Source organism: Scyliorhinus torazame, chromosome 28 (assembly GCF_047496885.1).
Source record: "Scyliorhinus torazame isolate Kashiwa2021f chromosome 28, sScyTor2.1, whole genome shotgun sequence".
NCBI classification, from domain to species: Eukaryota; Metazoa; Chordata; class Chondrichthyes; order Carcharhiniformes; family Scyliorhinidae; genus Scyliorhinus; species Scyliorhinus torazame.
The window spans coordinates 9,921,933-9,941,427 of record NC_092734.1 but is presented as its reverse complement, the minus strand read 5'-3'; the positions used below and the strand labels follow the sequence as shown (position 1 = coordinate 9,941,427).

Here is a 19,495-nt window from a genome sequence, read left to right as displayed (position 1 = left end):
TAGCTGCTCTGTAACCTGTTCAGACGTAGCTACTCTGCAACCTGTTTAGACGTAGCTGCTCTGTAACCTGTTTAGACGTAGCTGCTCTGTAACCTGTTTAGACGTAGCTGCTCTGTAACCCGTTTAGACGTAGCTACTCTGTAACCCGTTTAGACGTAGCTACTCTGCAACCCGTTTAGACGTAGCTGCTCTGTAACCTGTTTAGACGTAGTTACTCTATAACCTGTTTAGGTGCAGCTACTCTGTAACCTGTTTAGGTGTTGCACGCTTGAGTTCAAGATAGAAGGACCTAATCTCAAGAGTTCCATCCACACCTCCCGCTGCCTGGGGAAAGCGGGCAGCATAATCAAAGACCCCTCCCACCCGGCTTACTCACTCTTCCAACTTCTTCCATCGGTCAGGAGATACAGAAGTCTGAGAACACGCACGAACAGACTCAAAAACAGCTTCTTCCCCGCTGTTACCAGACTCCTAAATGACCCTCTTACGGACTGACCTGATTAACACTACACCCTGTGTGCTTCACCCAATGCCGGTGTTTATGTAGTTACATTGTGTACCTTGTGTTGCCCTATTATGTATTTCTTTTCATGTACGTAATGATCTGTTTGAGCTGCTCGCAGAAAATTACTTTTCGCTGCACCTCAGTACACGTGACAATAAACAAAATCCAAATCCAATTCCAAGAGAACTAATTTTCAGTCTTCATCGCTGGACTCCTGCTTGTCACAGGTGGTGAATCCAGGGAAATGCAGCAGCCTGTACTATTTCTCCTGTTCTGTGCACACTGATGAAAAGGATCATTTATTTCTGAATAGGTTTGGTGTCCAGTGGATTTTCACAAGTAGGTTTCGGACAAAAGGAATTCAGCGAGCCTGGTGACAGGCTGTGGGGCTTTAAGCAGTCGGAGTTTGCACTCTGCTGCTCAATCATTTCTGCTGCTCGCTCGGGGTCAGGTGTTCCTAACTGAGGATACAGCGAGGGACTGTGCAGCATCTGACAATCTCACTCCAGCAGTGAAGGCAACGATATCTTGGGGTTGAGGAGAGATGTCGACTCTGAATCGGGCTCTTCAGGAGCTAGTCCAAACAACAGCTGATTGGCCACACGCGGAACTGGCACAACAGGAGTTCCACTGAACTTTGGACTGCATCGCCAATTTTCATATTCTTCCAAGACCATTGCAAAGATTGCAAAACTACCCACAATCGCTGATGGATGTGTATTATGTGTGAGGAGCTGTTGTGGCATCACTCCCGAATTGGAGGACATATTAGGGGCAAATTCTATCACAGGACTGATCCCCATCACCCAAATCTCAGCAGTAACTGGGAGGGAAGTGCATTCTTTGAACTGGTCCCTGGAAAGTTGGCGCTAATTAACCTTTTTCCCTCTGGGGCTATAATTTATAATTATATATTTACATACCTCACACACAAACACAGCAAGCTGGAAACTTAGATTGGCTTAAATAAACACAAGAGAGCTAGTCACAGAAATACTGGTACAGAAACATTGGCAAATATATCAAAACACAGCTAGACAGCTCCATACACACACACACACAGTACAGCTAGATGGAGATGCATAAGTATATTGAGGTAGAGTGATGCTCAGATACAAATCTCCACAAGGCAGAACCACTGATAAATGCAAACAAGCCACAACAGGAGAATACACAGGTACATGTATAAATACACATATATACAGAAAAATTATACGTACAGAAAAATAGATGCAAATGTTTTCACGAGTAGAAAAGCCACACAAAACCCTTTCAAAGTCACTGACAGGTTAAAGAATCTTTAAACAGATAGACATGTTCATGGTTCACATTATTCTTGCCACATTAATGTGCTGGTAACTTTAAACAAGACTCTGAAGACAGCGTGTGTGGGGCCCTGAAAGGGTTGCACAGTGGTTAGCACTGCTGTCTCACAGCACCAGGGACCCGGGCTCAGTTCTGACCGTCTGTGTGGAGTTTGCACTTTCGCCCCGTGTCTGCGTGGGTTTGCTCCGGTTTCCTCCCACAGCCCAACGATGGGCAGGTTAGGTGGATTGGCCATGGTAAATTGCCCCTTAGGTGTCCAGGGATGTTCAGGTTAGGTGGGGTTACGGGGATAGGGCAGGGGAGTGGGCCTAGTTAGGGGCTCTTTTAGAGGGTCAGTGCAGACTCGATGGGTCAAATGGCCTCCTTCTGCACTGTAGGGATTCGATGATTCTAAGAAATAGGACCCATTCTTTCGCTCCCAAAGTGCTGCCGTTATTTCTGAATTCCTTGGATCTTTTCTTCTTTTTTATTTGAACAAGATGTGTCCCCTTTTTCCACCTCGAGGTGCGCTGATGCACTTTACCATTGTTTCTCAAGATATAAACACGTTGGGCTTTTGGACTTTAGTAATTACTGCTCCCAATAAACTCGTTATAGATTCACGCATCCCTCAGCAGTACATTAAACACTTGCAGTGATCCAGAAGGACGCCCTTAATGCCAAAAAGAAGCAATCTAACGTGAGGAAAAGCTTGGCCACATTTCCAGGCTGGGGTTCTGCTCACTTGCTCTGAAGCTGCTTCTACCGTGCTGGGGTCGACTCTCCAGCTTTGCTCTGTGATCCTAATAACACAGGCGGGATTTGGTCAGATGTGCGAGCACACGTAATGATGTGGTATGACGAACCTGCCTTACATCTCGCTAAAAAGTGCAAAATGGACCATCCTGTACCTACACACAAACACACACACACACACACACACACACACACACACACACACACACACACACACACACACACACCACAACACACACACCACAACACACACACCACAACACACACACCACAACACACCACAACACACAACACACACCACAACACACACCACAACACACCACACACCACAACACACACCACAACACACACAACACACACCACAACACACACCACAACACACACAACACACACACCACAACACACACCACAACACACACCACAACACACACCACAACACACACCACAACACACACCACAACACACACAACACACACACACACACACACACACACACACACACACACACACACACACACACACACACACACACTGGATACAGTAAAATTTGGTTCCACGTTTGTTTTAGGGGATACATTCGAAAGAGGTTTGAGCTCTTCCACATTGTCCAGGACAAGTTGCCTGAAGTACGAGACCAGTAAAACATTTTTAAAAATGGAAAACAAGAGGTGGAAATGGGGCAAAAGCAGGGGAATGGGATGAAGAGGGTAGCTCTTGGGAGGGTGCTGACATCGACAATGGTCTGCTCCTGGCCAGTACATCATGAATATCCGAGAATGGCTCAAACTCAGGAGGAGCTTGTTGACATGTCGACACTGCTCTCCGACAGACTAATTCAGCTCGCCTCACACCCCTGCCTTTTCCCTGTGACCCTGCAAAATCTTTTATCCTCACATGCTTGAGCTGATCCCTTTCAGAAGTCCAATTTATTCTGTCAGCACCACCCAATACATTCCAGATCATCGGGAACATCCGCTGACACAACATTTAAATGACCTCCCGCATGAGTTTACACGATATCGAGAAGGAACAAAAAAAGCCTCGCGTGCACACTTTCTGACCCAACACTACATTCAGCCAAAGTAGCACGATACTGCTTCCTTCCCAAAACTTCATCCCCCCCCCCCCCCCCCCCCCCCCCCCCCCCTCCTCAGAGTCGGACTGGGAGCTGGCTCCAGGGTTATACTGTGACTCTTACAAAGCAGAAGGAGGTCATTTGGCCCATCAAGTCTGCACCGACCCTCTGAAAGAACACCTTATCCAGGCCCATAAACTCTTCCCCCCCAACCCCACCCCCCCTCCCCAAACCTGCAACCCAACTAAGGGGGAAACTTAGCACGGCCAGTCCACCCAATCTGCACATCTTTGGACAATGGGGGAAACCAGAGCACCACCCGGAGGAATCCCACGCAGAAACGGGGAGAAAGTACAAACTCCACACAGATAGTCACCCGAGGGGGGAATTGAACCCGGGCCCCTGGCGCTGTGACGCAGCCGTGCTACCCACTGTACCACTGTGCCGCCCCAACATTGCAAACAATGCTGCAAGTCCAACCGTGGAAACAAATTCCACTAGCAACACTGGCATTGACAATTTCAGAGTAAACGGATTAGCAAGTGAACTGATAATTTTCCACCAGTAATGATTCACTGGACTCTGATTTACAAGCATCTTAAACGCAAATGGCGCGCTAAAAAACCCTCAAGATATTTTAATATTAGAAGAGATCTTTGTTAGATAAGTCCCAATTGATTGTGACAGTTTATGTGAGGCATGAAATATCGTTCCCTGCTATTGGAAGAGGTGTTAAATGAACGATTTGATGCACTTATTAAAATCATGGAAAGGTTAATTTCAAAGACAAATTAATTTTGCATCGGTACAATATTAGAAGACCCTGGTTTTTGAACGCGTTCACATGCAGACACCTCCTGACGTGCAGCTCCCTTGTGGAGATGGGGCTAAGGAGAGAAGCTGGTCTTGGTGGTGTGAAGTGGAAGGGTGGGATTTGATGAGGAACAGGAAAGACGCCCACCCGCTCACTTCCTTTCCGAATCGGGGGCTGGTTTCTTTTCATGTCCCTTAAAATGTTTTTGCTCAGGCCACCCACAAGCTTTTGCAAGTCCCAGCAAAAACATTCCACACGCAGTACCATTTCCCTCAAAGGGCTGAACATAGACAATTTTCAACATTCATTTGCACCAAATCCCCTTGCTGAAGGAAGGGTCTCAAGTTGGAATCACTCACCCTCACGGTCAATATAAACCCTGAGCTGTACAGGGGGTTTTCCCGATCCAACGGCCCGTTGAGCGTCAGAGCTCCACTGATGTAATCCAAGGCAAAGATGCTGTTGGTATTACCTGGGAAAATAAAACCGGCCCAGCGTGTTAGTCACCCAGAGCAGATGGACACACCGCAAGTAAGCAATAGGAAAAATTTTTAAAAAGGGAATTTGAACAGGCTTTCATCATTCACCTGGCTGGCTTTTTGGAGACAGACCACATCTACTGTGGCAGCAACTGCAGTTATCTTGTGACAGACTAAACAATAGCACACAGCAACAAAAGCTGGAGCGCAAATCCTGTCTAAATGTTTAATAAGTCAAGTCGAGTTCAATCCCAACAAGTCAGTGAAAACTAATTGGAGAAACCATCACTATTGGGTACAAACCCAGAGCAAACAAAAGAAATATCTGAATCTCATTTCATTTGCATCAAAGACAGCTCCGGATGGAGGGCAGGTCACCCCATGCTCTAGAACACTAATGAAAAATACTTTGTTTAAAGTACCATTTTCCTGTTTTAACGACCGCATCAATTTGTACACGCGCTGACCTGGAAACACCACACCAATGATGGAGATTACAAGGGGTGAAGTTGCCACACTGAGAAATCCCCAGGGACAAAACATCCCGAAACAGACATTATGGTCAGATTTGGGAACCGATGCTCAAGATGCAGTTTAAGGGTTAAGTTGGTGCTGCAGAGGACTGCTGACAAATTCTCTACATTCAATTGGAAGCAGAAAAGGAACAGCAGATGAGGGGCTGAATAACCGCAGTTCATAATGTAACTTGTATATGTTTCGAATCAGATGACTTTACAGTGCAGGCAGGCATTGTGCCAAAAAGCTATTCCTTCCTCCCCAGCCATATTACTCCATTAGTTCCACCCCATCAGTCTTGGCGCTCAGTGGGATATGCTCATACTTGCATTTCCCTGCCCTTTCCAATACACCCTTCTTTGAATATGAATCCAATACTTCCTCATTAATCCCTCCACCAATTTCCTCCTCTTGTTGGGTATCATGGACATCAAATCTTGTCCAAAATCGCATTCAGGGGAATGTTGTTTATTTTAACCGTGAGCCACAATGGTGGGCAATGCGGAGAGATCCTATCACAGGAGGCGTCACATCAAAGACCAACCCCTATCCTCACTCCGTGTCAACACTTCCCCAGCAGGGAGCTCAGGTAAAGGAAAGCTGGCCCTCAAACCCAGATGTCATGATTATGGGTAATAACCCCTGATAATCACCTGAAGTTACAGAATGATACAGAACAGATGGACGTCATTCACCCGTCGCACCTCTTCTCGCTCTTTGAATGAGCTATCCACCCATCCCTTTTCCGCATAGATCTGCATTCCGCACCCCCCCCAGTACTTGTCCAATTTTCTTTTCAAAGTTAATTGAATTTCCTTCCGCTACCTCGTCAGGGATCAAAGTGTTGATGAACAAATTGCTGCATTGAAAAAATAACATTGCCCCTCGATCACTGACCCTTCCGCAATTAGAAACAGTTCAGAGTTTTCAGGGAAGCCATCGTGCAGACGCTTTACTCAATTTCTTTTCCCCACAGTCAGCAGTTTTCTTTTGATTTTTCTGGACATTTTGTTGGATTTTGTTGTGAACTTGCCATGTCTATCCAATCTGCCCCACGCCTGTCCGCGACGTCCAGCCGGTAGGAAGGTACAGGAGACCCACACCTCTCTCCGATTTTTTTCCATCCTGCAGTCTCTGCTTGGACAATTTAGTGCAATGCGCTCGGCAAAGAAAGGGTTTACATCTGGGGCTCACAATTCTACAATGTTCTGTCGCAATTTCTTACCACGGTTTGGAAATAATGGAAGCTAAAGTGAAAACTGCAAAACAGCCAGCAGGTCAGGCAGGTCATAATCATCGCCCTTTTGAATCATTTAACAACACCTATCCTGTACCCCATTCATAGGTTTTGCAACCCCTCCCCACTATCTTCTCTCGCTCTCTCCCCCTCCCCCACTTCTCCTTTCCTCTCTACCTCCTCATAAAATGCTAAATCTCTAGCTTCTTTCAGCTCTGAAGAAAGGCCGGCAACCCAAAGTGCTAACCCTGTTCTCTCTCCACAGATGCCGCCTGACCGCACCAGCATTCCGTTTTTATCTACCACAAAATGGAAGAAGTTAAACTAATAAAAGTGATCACGCTGCCAACTCCATTGGTGCTCTGCGAGTTGCAAAGTTTCCAAATGTCTTGGATGATTCTTAACGATACACTATTGCTCCTTTCAAATATTGCCCTTATTATTTATGTTTTCATACAGAATTGAATTGGCGAGAGAAGATATACAGCAAATACTCCAACAGCAGCAAAGATATGAAAGTTTTATTAGTACAAATGTTCACATTTTGGAAGCAGTTCTATTCGACTTGAGCAGAGTTTGAGCAGAGTCCCTTGCTGCCAACATCAAAATCTAGACACATTGAACGCTGGCTGAATGCTAAAGTGGCATAGGAGGCAGGCTCATCACTTCAAAACACTCTGCTTCCGAGCACGAGAATCTCTTTTCAGCTAAAATTAGCCCCAAGTGCTGTTACATTAACAAGATGGCAAGCCGAGGCCCCGGATGAACATCAAACCAAAATGATGACACATCCATCAACATCCTGGAGGTCACCACTGACCAAATAATTAACTAGACTAGCCACACTGAGTGGGTCAAAGGCTGGGAATTCTGGGACAGGTGTCTCATATCCCGACTCCCCAAAGCCTGTCCACCATCTACAAGGCACAAGTCAGGAGTGTGATGAAATACTCTCCACTTGCCTGGCTGAGTGCCGCTCCAACGGCACTCCACAAGAAGCTCGACACTATCCAGGACAATTAATAAACCCAATTGATTGGCACCTCCAACCACCAGCTCAAACATTTGCTCCCTCTACAGACACCAATGGACAAGGGCAGCAATCAACCCTGTCAAGCCCTCTTGTACGTTTCAGTGAGATCAGCTCTCATTCTGCTAAACTCCAATGAGTATAGGCTGAGCTTGCTCAAACCTTCCTCACAAAACAACCCCTTCATCCCAGTAATCATCCCAGTAATCATCCCAGTAATCATCCCAGTAATCATCCCAGTAATCAGCCAAGTGAACTTTCTCTGAACTGCTTCCAATGCAAGTATATATAGAGCGACTAATCTGTGCACAGTATTTCAGGGGTGGTCTCGCCAATGTCCTGTACAGTTTTAGCAAGACACCCCTATTTTTACACTTCATTAACCTTGCTATAATAGTCAACATCCCAAACCCCTCTGTGCCACAGCATTCCATTCTAGAACATCTCGCAATTTAATTATGATTCTGCTTTTCTATTCGTCCCGTCAAAATGGACAAACTGTCATTTATGCTCCATCCGCCAAATTCGTGCTCACTCATCATTTAAGCTCCTTTGTAAACCTTTTGGGCACCATCAAATGTGGTCTCCAACGCGCCCGACTTGGTGACGTGACGGGGCCGGTAAATCTCACAAGAGGCCTCTCGCGAGATGTGAGACGCTTATTATGCCTCGCGAGGCGTTGCAATGTGGGTCAATGAGCAGGATCCAGATTTGCATATTCAAGTGAGTAGTTAGTCTCACTTGAACATGTCTACGCCAGAGTTACCCAAGGCGTGGGATCGAATGGCCTCACCTCAGAGATCCCGCCATGGTGCCATTTAGCACTGGTTTCCACAAATGTCGGGGAGGGGGTGGTGCCCATGGTGATCGGGGGCTCCCAGGTGGGCAGGGCTCTGGGCAGGGTGGGACCCTAGAATACCCAACACAACCCGGAACCTTGGCACTGCCACCTGACAGTGCCAAGTTGGCAAGGGAAGGCCAGGCTGGCTGTGCCAAGGTGCCGGGTTGTCCATGCCAAGCATCGAACCCAGGGGTGCCCTGCCCTTATGAGGTGTTGCGATTTTCTAAATGACCTGTCACTACCTCCTTAATGAACCGCGAGGGATCATGGAGCGTCCTCCTCCATTTTGGCTGCACCCCCAAAGGTTTGTCACCATCGTCCGCCGACTCCACCACATCGTACAAGCCGTTTACCTAATCAACCGATCCACCACAGACCCACTTCTCATTCATACTGGGGTGAAGCAAGGCTGTCATCGCACTGACTCACTCCTCCCGATCTTCCTTGCTACAATTCTCCATCCCCCCTCAGCAAGCTACCCGCAGAAGTGGAGCTAAACAGAACAAATGGGAATCTGTTCAACTTCCGCTGCCTGAACGCCACATCCAAGGTCAGCCCATCCTCTGCTATTGAACGACAGTATATAGACAGTATATAGATGATGCTTGCTTCTGCACACATTCAGAAGCGGAAGTCCAACCCATTGTCAACACCTTCACCGAGGTGTGCACGAACAGGGGCCTTACACTAAACATTCGTAAGAGAAAGATCCTCGACCAACCAACCGCCGCCACACGGCACTGCAATCCATCACGAAGTCTTGAGCAACGAAAACCAAACTTCATACCTAGCCCACTGTCAACAAGGGCAGACATCAACAATGAGGTCAAACACCGTCCGTACGCAAGCGCTGCGTTCAGTCACCCGCGGAAGAGTGTGTTGAAAGACAAGGACCTTTGACTAGTCACCAATATCATGGTCGACAGAGCAGTTGTCATCCCCACCCTCCTACATGGCTCAGAGATGTGGACCCCAAAACCCCGGAGCAATATCAACAGCGTTGCCTCTGCAAGGTTCTGCAAATCAATTGGCAGGACAGGTGGACCAACGTCAACATTCCCGCTCAGAGGGCAGCACGGTGGTGCAGTGGTTAGCCCTGCTGCCTCACGGCGCTGAGGTCCCAGGTTCGATCCCGGCTTTGGGTCACTGTCCATGTGGAGTTTGCACATTCAGGCCATGCTTGCGTGTGTCTCGCCCCCACAACTCAAAGATGTGCAGGGTAGGTGGATTGGCCACGCTAAATTGCCCCTTAATTAGATAAAAATGAATTGGACACTCAAAATTTTTTAATAATTTTTTTTTTTTTTTTTTTTTAAACGTTCCAGCTCAGGCCAACTTCCCCAGCATCGAAGCATTGACCACGCTCGATCAGATTGTCTGAATGCCTGACACAAAATATCGAGACAAGCATTTTAACTCGGAGCTTCCGCAACATTTTAAGGATATTCCCAAAGCCTCTTTGAAAACGTGCAACATCCCTACCGATACCTGGGGATCGCTGGTCCAAGACCGTCGAAGTAGAGGAAAAGCATCCCGAAGGAGCTGACCAGCTTGGGTTTCATCACAAAGAGCGAGCTGAAGACAAACGTTGACAGTGAAAGGAGCGCTTGGCAACGCGGGCACCCCACCCACCCACTCCTCCAACCTCCGCCTGGCCCACCTGTCACAGAAATTGGAGGTTGTGCACTGGACTCCTCAGTCAGCCGAGAATTCATTGTGTAGCCATCTGAGATGGCCACCTGCAAAGGACCATGGGAATTATGGCCAACCCCGGACTCAGACAGATACAGAGCTACTGTGTATTTGAAACGCAGGTAGCTAGACCTGATCGAAACCCCCACTCATTTGCATTTTAATGGCCCATTCCCCAGAACAATAGGACTCCAATAAAGAAACCGGGACAGTCACAGGCTGATTGGCACAACTCCCCTTACTCAGAGAGCCCAACTGCCAAGGTCAATGACTGCTAAGGACCCAACCAGCCGTCAAGGCACCCGCCCCTTTATTGGCCAAAATCGAAGGCAGTGATCAGAGCCCTGTCGAACTATTGGGACCAAGATCAAGGACCGCACCAAAGAGCGCGAAATCCCAGAGGGATAAAAGGGGACACAGCCTCTTTTGGACCCGGCCTGTGCCAGCCTCTTTTGTGATCGGCCTGTGCCCACAACAATTGCAGCATAACGACCAGTTCAAGACCAACGATCGCGACCTGACGGATCACCAGAGACAGAGTCTCTTCTTCGAACCAGCCACGCGAAATCAAGATAAAGGCCTTATCCATTTGCACAGTGCCGGTCGCCCTGAAGTTAAGTATAGGTTATTGTAGCTGATAGGTGTAGTTTAACTCATAGCAGATATTGTGTTTGCAAGAGATAACTCTTGTGTATGGTGTAAATAAACCATATTTTGAATTAACTAACTGGTTGTGTGGTCATTTGACCGATATAAGGGAAAAACTTGTGGTTCACCGAGATAAATAGAAATACCCACAGTATTGGCAACGCTGTTGGGACATCACATCATATCATAAATAGAGCCTCATTATTAAAGAGCAACAATTGTTAGTGCGGAGAGGGAGGGAAACCGGAGAGAGGGGAGGGGAAGAGGAGAGGGGAGGGGAAGAGGGGAGGGGGGGAACAGAGAGAGGGGGGGAACAGAGAGAGGGGGGGAACAGAGAGAGGGGGGGAACAGAGAGAGGGGGGGAAACACAGAGAGAGGGGGGGAAACACAGAGAGGGGGGAACAGAGAGAGGGGGTGGAAACAGAGAGAGGGGGCGGAAACAGAGAGAGGGATGGGAAACAGAGAGAGAGGGGGGGGGAAAACAGAGAGAGGGGGGAAACAGAGAGAGGGGGGGAAACAGAGAGAGGGGGGAAACAGAGAGAGGGGGGGGGAAACAGAGAGAGGGGGGGAAACAGAGAGAGGGGGAGAAACAGAGAGAGGGGGGGAAACAGAGAGAGGGGGGGAAACAGAGAGAGGGGGGAAACAGAGAGAGGGGGGGAAACAGAGAGAGGGGGGGAAACAGAGAGAGGGGGGGAAACAGAGAGAGGGGGGAAACAGAGAGAGGGGGGGAAACAGAGAGAGGGGGGGAAACAGAGAGAGGGGGGGAAACAGAGAGAGGGGGGGAAACAGAGAGAGGGGGGGAAACAGAGAGAGGGGGGGAAACAGAGAGAGGGGGGAAACAGAGAGGGGGGGGAAACAGAGAGGGGGGGGAAACAGAGAGAGGGGGGGGGAAACAGAGAGAGGGGGGGAAACAGAGAGAGGGGGGGAAACAGAGAGAGGGGGGGAAACAGAGAGAGGGGGGGAAACAGAGAGAGGGGGGGAAACAGAGAGAGGGGGGGAAACAGAGAGAGGGGGGAAACAGAGAGAGGGGGGAAACAGAGAGAGGGGGGGAAACAGAGAGAGGGGGGAAACAGAGAGAGGGGGGAAACAGAGAGAGGGGGGAAACAGAGAGAGGGGGGAAACAGAGAGAGGGGGGAAACAGAGAGAGGGGGGAAACAGAGAGAGGGGGGAAACAGAGAGAGGGGGGGAAACAGAGAGAGGGGGGGAAACAGAGAGAGGGGGGGAAACAGAGAGAGGGGGGGAAACAGAGAGAGGGGGGAAACAGAGAGAGGGGGGAAACAGAGAGAGGGGGGAAACAGAGAGAGGGGGAAACAGAGAGAGGGGAGGGAAACAGAGAGGGGAGGGAAACAGAGAGGGGAGGGAAACAGAGAGGGGGGGAAACAGAGAGAGGGGGTGAAACAGAGAGAGGTGGGGGAACAGAGAGAGGTGGGGGAACAGAGAGAGGTGGGGGAAGAGAGAGAGGTGGGGGAAGAGAGAGAGGTGGGGCAAGAGAGAGAGGTGGGGCAAGAGAGAGAGGTGGGGGAAGAGAGAGAGGTGGGGGAACAGAGAGAGGGGGGAAGCACAGAGAGGGGGAAGCACAGAGAGGGAGGAAGCACAGAGAGGGGGGAAGCACAGAGAGGGAGGAAGCACAGAGAGGGAGGAAGCACAGAGAGGGAGGAAGCACAGAGAGGGAGGAAGCACAGAGAGGGAGGAAGCACAGAGAGGGAGGAAGCACAGAGAGGGAGGAAGCACAGAGAGGGAGGAAGCACAGAGAGGGAGGAAGCACAGAGAGGGAGGAAGCACAGAGAGGGAGGAAGCACAGAGAGGGAGGAAGCACAGAGAGGGAGGAAGCACAGAGAGTGAGGAAGCACAGAGAGGGAGGAAGAAGAGAGAGGGGAGGAAGAAGAGAGAGGGGGGGAAGAAGAGAGAGGGGGGGGAAGAAGAGAGGGGGGGAAGAAGAGAGAGGGGTGGAAGAGGAGAGAGGGGGGGAAGAAGAGAGAGGGGGGGAAGAAGAGAGAGGGGGGGAAGAAGAGAGAGGGGGGGAAGAAGAGAGAGGGGGGGAAGAAGAGAGAGGGGGGGCAAGAAGAGAGAGGGGGGAAGCAGAGAGAGGGGTGGAAGCAGAGAGAGGGGAGGAAGCAGAGAGAGGGGAGGAAGCAGAGAGAGGGAGGAAGCAGAGAGAGGGAGGAAGCAGAGAGAGGGTGGAAGAAGAGGGTGGGGGGGGAAGAGAGCGAGAGTGGGGGTAATGCAATTTGGAAGGTCTAATACAGGTGGGAAATGGCAGAACCCTTAAGAGTATTGACAAGCATATTTTAGGTTGTGGGGGCGAAACCCACGCAGACATGGGGAGAATATGCAAACTCCACACGGACAGTGACTCAGAGCCGGGATCGAACCCGGGACCTCCTCGCCGTGAGGCCGCAGTGCTAACCACTGTGCCACCGTGGTGCCCCCTCCACCAGATTTCTTTGCATATGTCCCAATCTATCACATGACTTGATGTCAAATTTTGTTTGATCAATTAAAGATGCTAGATAAATGCAAAATAGTTGTTGCAGGAAGGTTTTTTAAAACTTAGACCATTTTAGCTGAAGTTTCCAGGTGTGAGCGTTTCTTGTTTGTGTTTAGACTTGTTGTTTTAATTAGCTTCCTTCATCTGCTATTCCCCCCGATACTCCTCCCAACCAGCCAGCTTTCAGCTGCCATTGTGCCTGCTGCAGCTCGTGTGGGCAGACTGGAATCTCCTCGGAGAGTGCCAGTGGCACTGCTCGACCTGAAGTAGGCGGAGAAGCTCGCAGACGGCAAGCTCGGCAGATGGCTTCTGCGTCTCAGGCTTTGCCCCCAAAGACGTGCGCTTGCCGACTCAAACAATCTTTCCTGGGCATGTCAGATAAAAGGCGTCTTTAACCTCTCCAGCTCGCCAAGGGGCTGTCAAACAGTTGTGTCACCTCTCAGTGGGATGGCTTGGAGATAAGGTCTGAGGATGGTGATTGCACTTTCCCGTAGGCAGGCATTACATTTTCATCCCTCCAGATGTTACCACAGCAACCAGATGATGGACAACATCAGCTCCTGGCCCATTAGGCAAATGGCAGTTTTGTCTCGGTTTCCCCCCCTCTCTCTCTGCTTCACCCCCTCTCTCTGCTTCCCCCCCCCTCCTCTCTGCTTTCCCCCCCTCTCTCTGCTCCTCCCCCCCCCTCTCTGCTTCTCCCCCCTCTCTCTACTTCCCCTCTCTCTCTGTTTCCCCCCCCCCTCTGTGCTTCCTCCCTCTCTCTGCTTCCCCCTCTCTCTCTGGGATGGGCAGTTTTGTCTGACAGGGCTCAGCCACAAACCTGGTTTGATAACACGCCTGGAATCCACCCTGGGTAATGTTAGTATTTGAGGTGCCGGAGAAGTGCCAGTTAAACATTTCGTAAGAACGGTGAAGTCACTTGAAGGAGAAAACATTTGCTTTAGAGACAACAGGCTTAAGCGAGGGCGAAGGCAGAGTGCAATCAAGATCGGAAACATCCGCGGGGAGAAAACAAAGTATTCTTTTCATAAATTTAGAGTGCCCAATTCTTTTCTTTTTCTAATTAAGGGACAATTTAGTGTGGCCAATCCACCTACACTGCACATCTTTTTGGGTTTTGGGGATGGGGCCCACGCAGACACGGGGAGAATGTGCAAACTCCACACGGACAGTGACCCGGGGCCGGGATCGAACCTGGGTCCTCGGCGACGTGAGGCAGCAGTGCTAACCACCGCGCCACCCGGGAGAAAACAAAGTAAATCAAATGCTCGTGAACGAGGGGGAGAAAATGGGTCCTTGCAACAAAAAAGCTCAATATAGTTCCAGGAAGCCATTAGAAGGTCAGGGAAGGAAAGAAGTAGTCCACCCAGCCCTTCAATGCTGCTATCCCATTCAATAAATCACTGCTAATCTTTGACCTCGATTCCACTTTCCCGCTCCGGCCTGATATCCATAAGATTCAGTTACATCCCAAGGGTCTATTGATCTTAATTTTGAATATACCCCATGATTGGGCATGCACATGCTTCTCAGATTCAAAAATAAACTCTCAAATGATGGGACATCGCTGCAGACTCCCTCACCCAACATCCAAACTTAGGAGCAATCCGGGGAGACAGCTGCCATAGAATCATCGAATGGTTTTATCACGAAACTGAAGCCATTCGGCCCATTATGTCCATGCTAGCTCCCTGCTTGGCAGCACTCGATATCTCTTCCCCATTGTTCTGTCAATTCTTCTCTCTTCAGACAACAGTCCAATTCTCTTTTGAAAGCCAAGATTCAATCCGTCTCCACCACCCTCTCGGCCGATTCCAAATCCTAACCACTCGCTGGGTAAAAGTACTTTTCCTCGTCCTGTCAGAGCTTCTTTTCCATTTTCGCCTCCAAGTCATGTCGTACAGTCTCTCCCCATCTACTCTGCAAAGACCCTTCATGGTTTTGAACACCCCGACCAAAATCACCTATCAAACTTCCCTTCTCCAGGGAGAACAGTCCCAACTTTTCCAAACCCATCGACGGAAGTGAAGCTCCTCATCCCTGGAAAGTTTTCTGCCCCCCCCCCCCCCCCCCGAAGGTCTTACATCCTTCCTAAAGTGTGGTGCCCGGAACTCAAAGCAACGCTCCAGCAGAGGCTGAACCATTGGGGAACACAAGTTTTTAAAAAGAGATGGCAAAAGTGTAAAATAGAATTCACTAGACACTGATGTCCCTCCTAAATAATACAGAACTGTTGAATTAGTAAACCACTTGGCATGACTTCAAACACTCAACAGGTTGAATATCCTCCAGTTAGTTGGCACTTATCTAGGATACAGCAAATTGGGGGGAGCAATCAACATGTCTCGGCCCCACACAACATTTGGTACCATGGACTAAATCCTGTCGCAAACTCTCAGAGTTGGAAGGTTTGAACAGAAGTGAGTATAAATCAGGGTTAGTTCTCTCTCTGTCTCTGAGACAGCTCAGCATTCAACTGGGAGGTGCAGGTACGCAGAGGAGGTCTCTCAAAAATACTGAGAGCGTGCCCCCCCCCCATAATAATTCAGGTTAACCCCTAGTAGGTGAAGCTCTGTGAAAAGTGTGCCAAAAATAAATATTTAGTCCAGCGTGGCCAACTCTTATCAAATAAGGGACACGTTCACTATGGGACCAAGGGGGGCTGCTAGTGATCGTGAAGGGAGCGATGTGCGAACGGCTGTTGCGGTGCGGGTGGGGGGGATAGGCGAGTGTGGGGTGGGGTTGTGTGGGTGTTGGTAAGTGAGGGTGTGGGGAAGGAGGGGATTTCAGACCAAAATAGCAAGTGAGGGGGAGAGGCAAGGGGTTGAAATCAATTACAATTTATCGTGTTGAGTCTCTTGGGGCTAAAGAGGGGATGGGGGTCAAGAGGCGGGATCAGGGTATTGAACTTGATGATCACAATGAATGGTGGAGCAGGCTTGAGGGGCCGAATGGCCTCCTCCTGCTTCTATTTTCTATGTTTCCATGAGTCACCACTATCTGCCAGCCAACACACTCGCACAGTCCTGCTCAAATTACTCATCGGCTCTTCCAGGAACAGTCTCTCGCACGCTGCTCCAGAAATACAGGACGGAAGATTTCCCTCAGGGCACCCGTGACAAATATTCAAAATAAAGGACTGTCCCTTAAAACTTATGACAGGTACGCGCCCTGGTCCAGTCACTCGTGAATCTCAGTGACTCAGAAAAGATGTTTCAAAACTGTTGCACGGTACCCTGGTGAAGGTAGCAGCACATTGAACATCCACCAGAGCACCACTGATGTTAAAAATATTCCAAAGGCTTGTGACAGAGGATTAGATGTCTTTGTTGGGGGTTTGGTGGAAAATGGATTTTAAGTAGGTTTCAAAGAAAGGCTTGCATTTATGATACCGCTATTCACAATCTCTGGATGTCTCAAAGCACTTTACAGCTGATTAAATACTTTTGAAGCGTGGCTGCTAAAGTAATGTAGGAAAGGCAGTAGCATGTGTGTTCCGGAAGGTTCCAAAACTGCAAGGTTATGATGTGGAGATAATCCTCTTCAGCCATGTTGGTTGAGGAATACATATTGTACATGTTAAGCATCACATCTGGCAGATGGCACCTCCTCCACTTAGCGAGGGTTGCATTGGACTGTTGGCTCCAAACGTGCGCCCAGGTCTCCAAAGGGAAACCTCAACCCCCAACTTTCTGACTCCGGGACAAAGGTTGACACGCTTCTCAAAAGGCAGAGAGGGGGAGAGAGAGAGACAGAGAGAGGCAGACAGTGAGAGGCAGAGAAGGAACTCAACACTGAGCTCCCAAGGAAGCCTGCCTATTGCTGGAGGAGCAAAGTGAGATAGGGATGCATAGCAGGCTACAGAGTCAGTGGTCCCGAGGGTAAAGAAAGCTTCAATCGGTCGTGCAGATTGCCAACACTGGCTGGACAACTTCCTGGAGGTGTTAGCAATAGGGCCTTCAGCCACCCAACATGTCCTTATTCATGGTGCCCTTCACATCAAGCAATTAACAAAAGTGCTCAAAGGAATTTACTTTGAAAACATTTTGTAAATGTTACAGGACGGAGTTTGAGATAAATACAGAAGTGATGGGGACTGCATGGAGAATCCTGGAGGGTGGGTGAGTGAAGCCACTAAGGGGTCTGTGGGTGGACAGGCATTTTAGCTTTAATGTATATGAAGGCAGGCAGGAGTGATGAGTGGGAGGGGGTTTGGACAGAATATTGAAATGTGAAAGTTTCAGTCAGAGCTTTAACTCAGTTCCATGTAGCTCCAGTAATACTCTGAGGTCGTGGAGTAAACACTGCAAATATCTGTCAGATACAATCTCCACCCAGAGATTAATTATTGAATTGTTGTGAGCGCGTTATAGCTCGTGCTACATCTGATATTATCTCAAGTCTTTTGACTCTGTGGAACATATTCGACAACTGATTATGTTGGCTCAGTGACGGGTAGCAACAACTTGCATTTATATAGCGCCTCAGCAAACAGCCCAGGCTGAAGGGTGAAGTAGACGCTTTGTAAACTCAAAACGTATTCTGATGATTTGACCGGATTTCGGAGATCCCACTGGACCATTCTTCTAAATGTAAAGAGGTGCTTTGGTCAACTGGTCGGAATATTCCAGCCCTTCACACCAGCGGGACGGGAACAGCGATCTCAGTGGTTGCCGGTCCCACCTCTGAGAGGAGGGGGGGTGGGGGGGTAAACCAGGCCGACCGCTAGCCTTAACCAGGCTTCTAATCCAAATTCTATTTGTGGGACACTTGTGAAGTTGTCCGAATGACATCAGCACACACACTAGTTTTTTTCCCCCTTTTTGTCCATTTACAATTATGGCCATATTAATTTCAACATATTTATTAAAACCACATCATTTGTGTGGTTAATTTATTTGCACAAGTGAGAACGTAGAGAGAGAAGGAGAGACAGAGAGATACAGAAGATAGACAGAGAGCAGGAGAGAGAGAGAGAGAGAGAGAGCGCCAGAGAGAGCGCCAGAGTCAACCAGAGAGAGGCTCAAAGAGAGACTCAAAGAGAGAGAGACGAGAGAGAGACTCAGCCAGATTCGAAAAACGAAACCTCCAACAATGCAACAGCTTCTCAGTACTGCTCTATGCTCATATCCCGATGTGGGAGCTTCAATTCGCATCCCCCCCACCCCCCTCCCCGCCCCCTCCCCACACACACACCCCTCGCCCCTATCACTAACTCCAAAAAAGTTACTTAAATAGTACAACACCAGGTCTCAATCAAACTTGCCAACTTTCAGATATCCAAAGCTGGATAAGGTAATCAGTTAAAGAACCATTTGTTTGTTACTCCGCTCGAAGCTCCATTATATCTTCAAACACTTTCTCCTGATAGAGCATGATTTTTATCACAGAAATGAGTAGCCCTGTTCAGTGTGTCAGACTGATACTAGTTATCACTGCTCTCAGGCACACAGCACAAAATCACACACCCAGCGATACTGCCATCATCTTCTTTTGTACAATATTTTTTCAGAAGCATAAATCCAAGTTAATAACATGTTGCGATTTCAAAGGAACGCATTAAACATTTGGAATGTCACATTGCATTGTAGCATTTTCAGAATTAAAGCTTTAAAAAGGTTCAGCAGGCGGGCTGACATCACGGGCCAAAGGTTTCCGGCTGCGTTATAGCACCCTAAAAGTTTGCAATGTCATTTTTCTCGTGCGTTAGAAAGCCAATGCTCTCCACACTCATACCAAGAGGAGCGCCAGGCAGAATGATAAAATCCTACCGATTTTAAAATATTGCCCCACTAGTGATTCAGACTGAAAACACAAAGGGTAAATGCACAACAGCTTAATAAACAGCACAAGGCTGGGGTAATTTGGGTTCCGCACTTATATCGTTCACTTTTTTTCTTCTACTACCTTCTCAGATACCATAGCATAATATCGAAGCCAATACTTGAGTGCAGTGCTAATGGAGTGCTGCACTGTCACAGTGCCACCTTTCAATGAGACATTTTTTTTCTTATTCATTCACGGGAAATGGGTACATTTATTGCCCATCTGCAAGAGTCAACCACATTGCTGTGGGTCTGGAGTCACATATAGGCCAGATCAGGTAAGA

The 19,495-nt window shown here is 48.6% G+C and overlaps 1 protein-coding gene across 8 annotated transcripts in view; it reads right to left on the bottom strand.

Annotated features, from left to right (window-relative positions):
- cdh23 (cadherin-related 23) overlaps positions 1 to 19,495 on the bottom strand; it is an 815,609-nt gene that overhangs the window by 504,395 nt on the left and 291,719 nt on the right. For all 8 annotated transcript variants that reach the window (XM_072491426.1, XM_072491427.1, XM_072491428.1 and 5 more), the window contains one exon: positions 4,815 to 4,927. In XM_072491426.1, the coding sequence (XP_072347527.1) occupies positions 4,815 to 4,927 (113 nt within the window). The remainder of the gene's footprint in view (positions 1 to 4,814; positions 4,928 to 19,495) is intronic.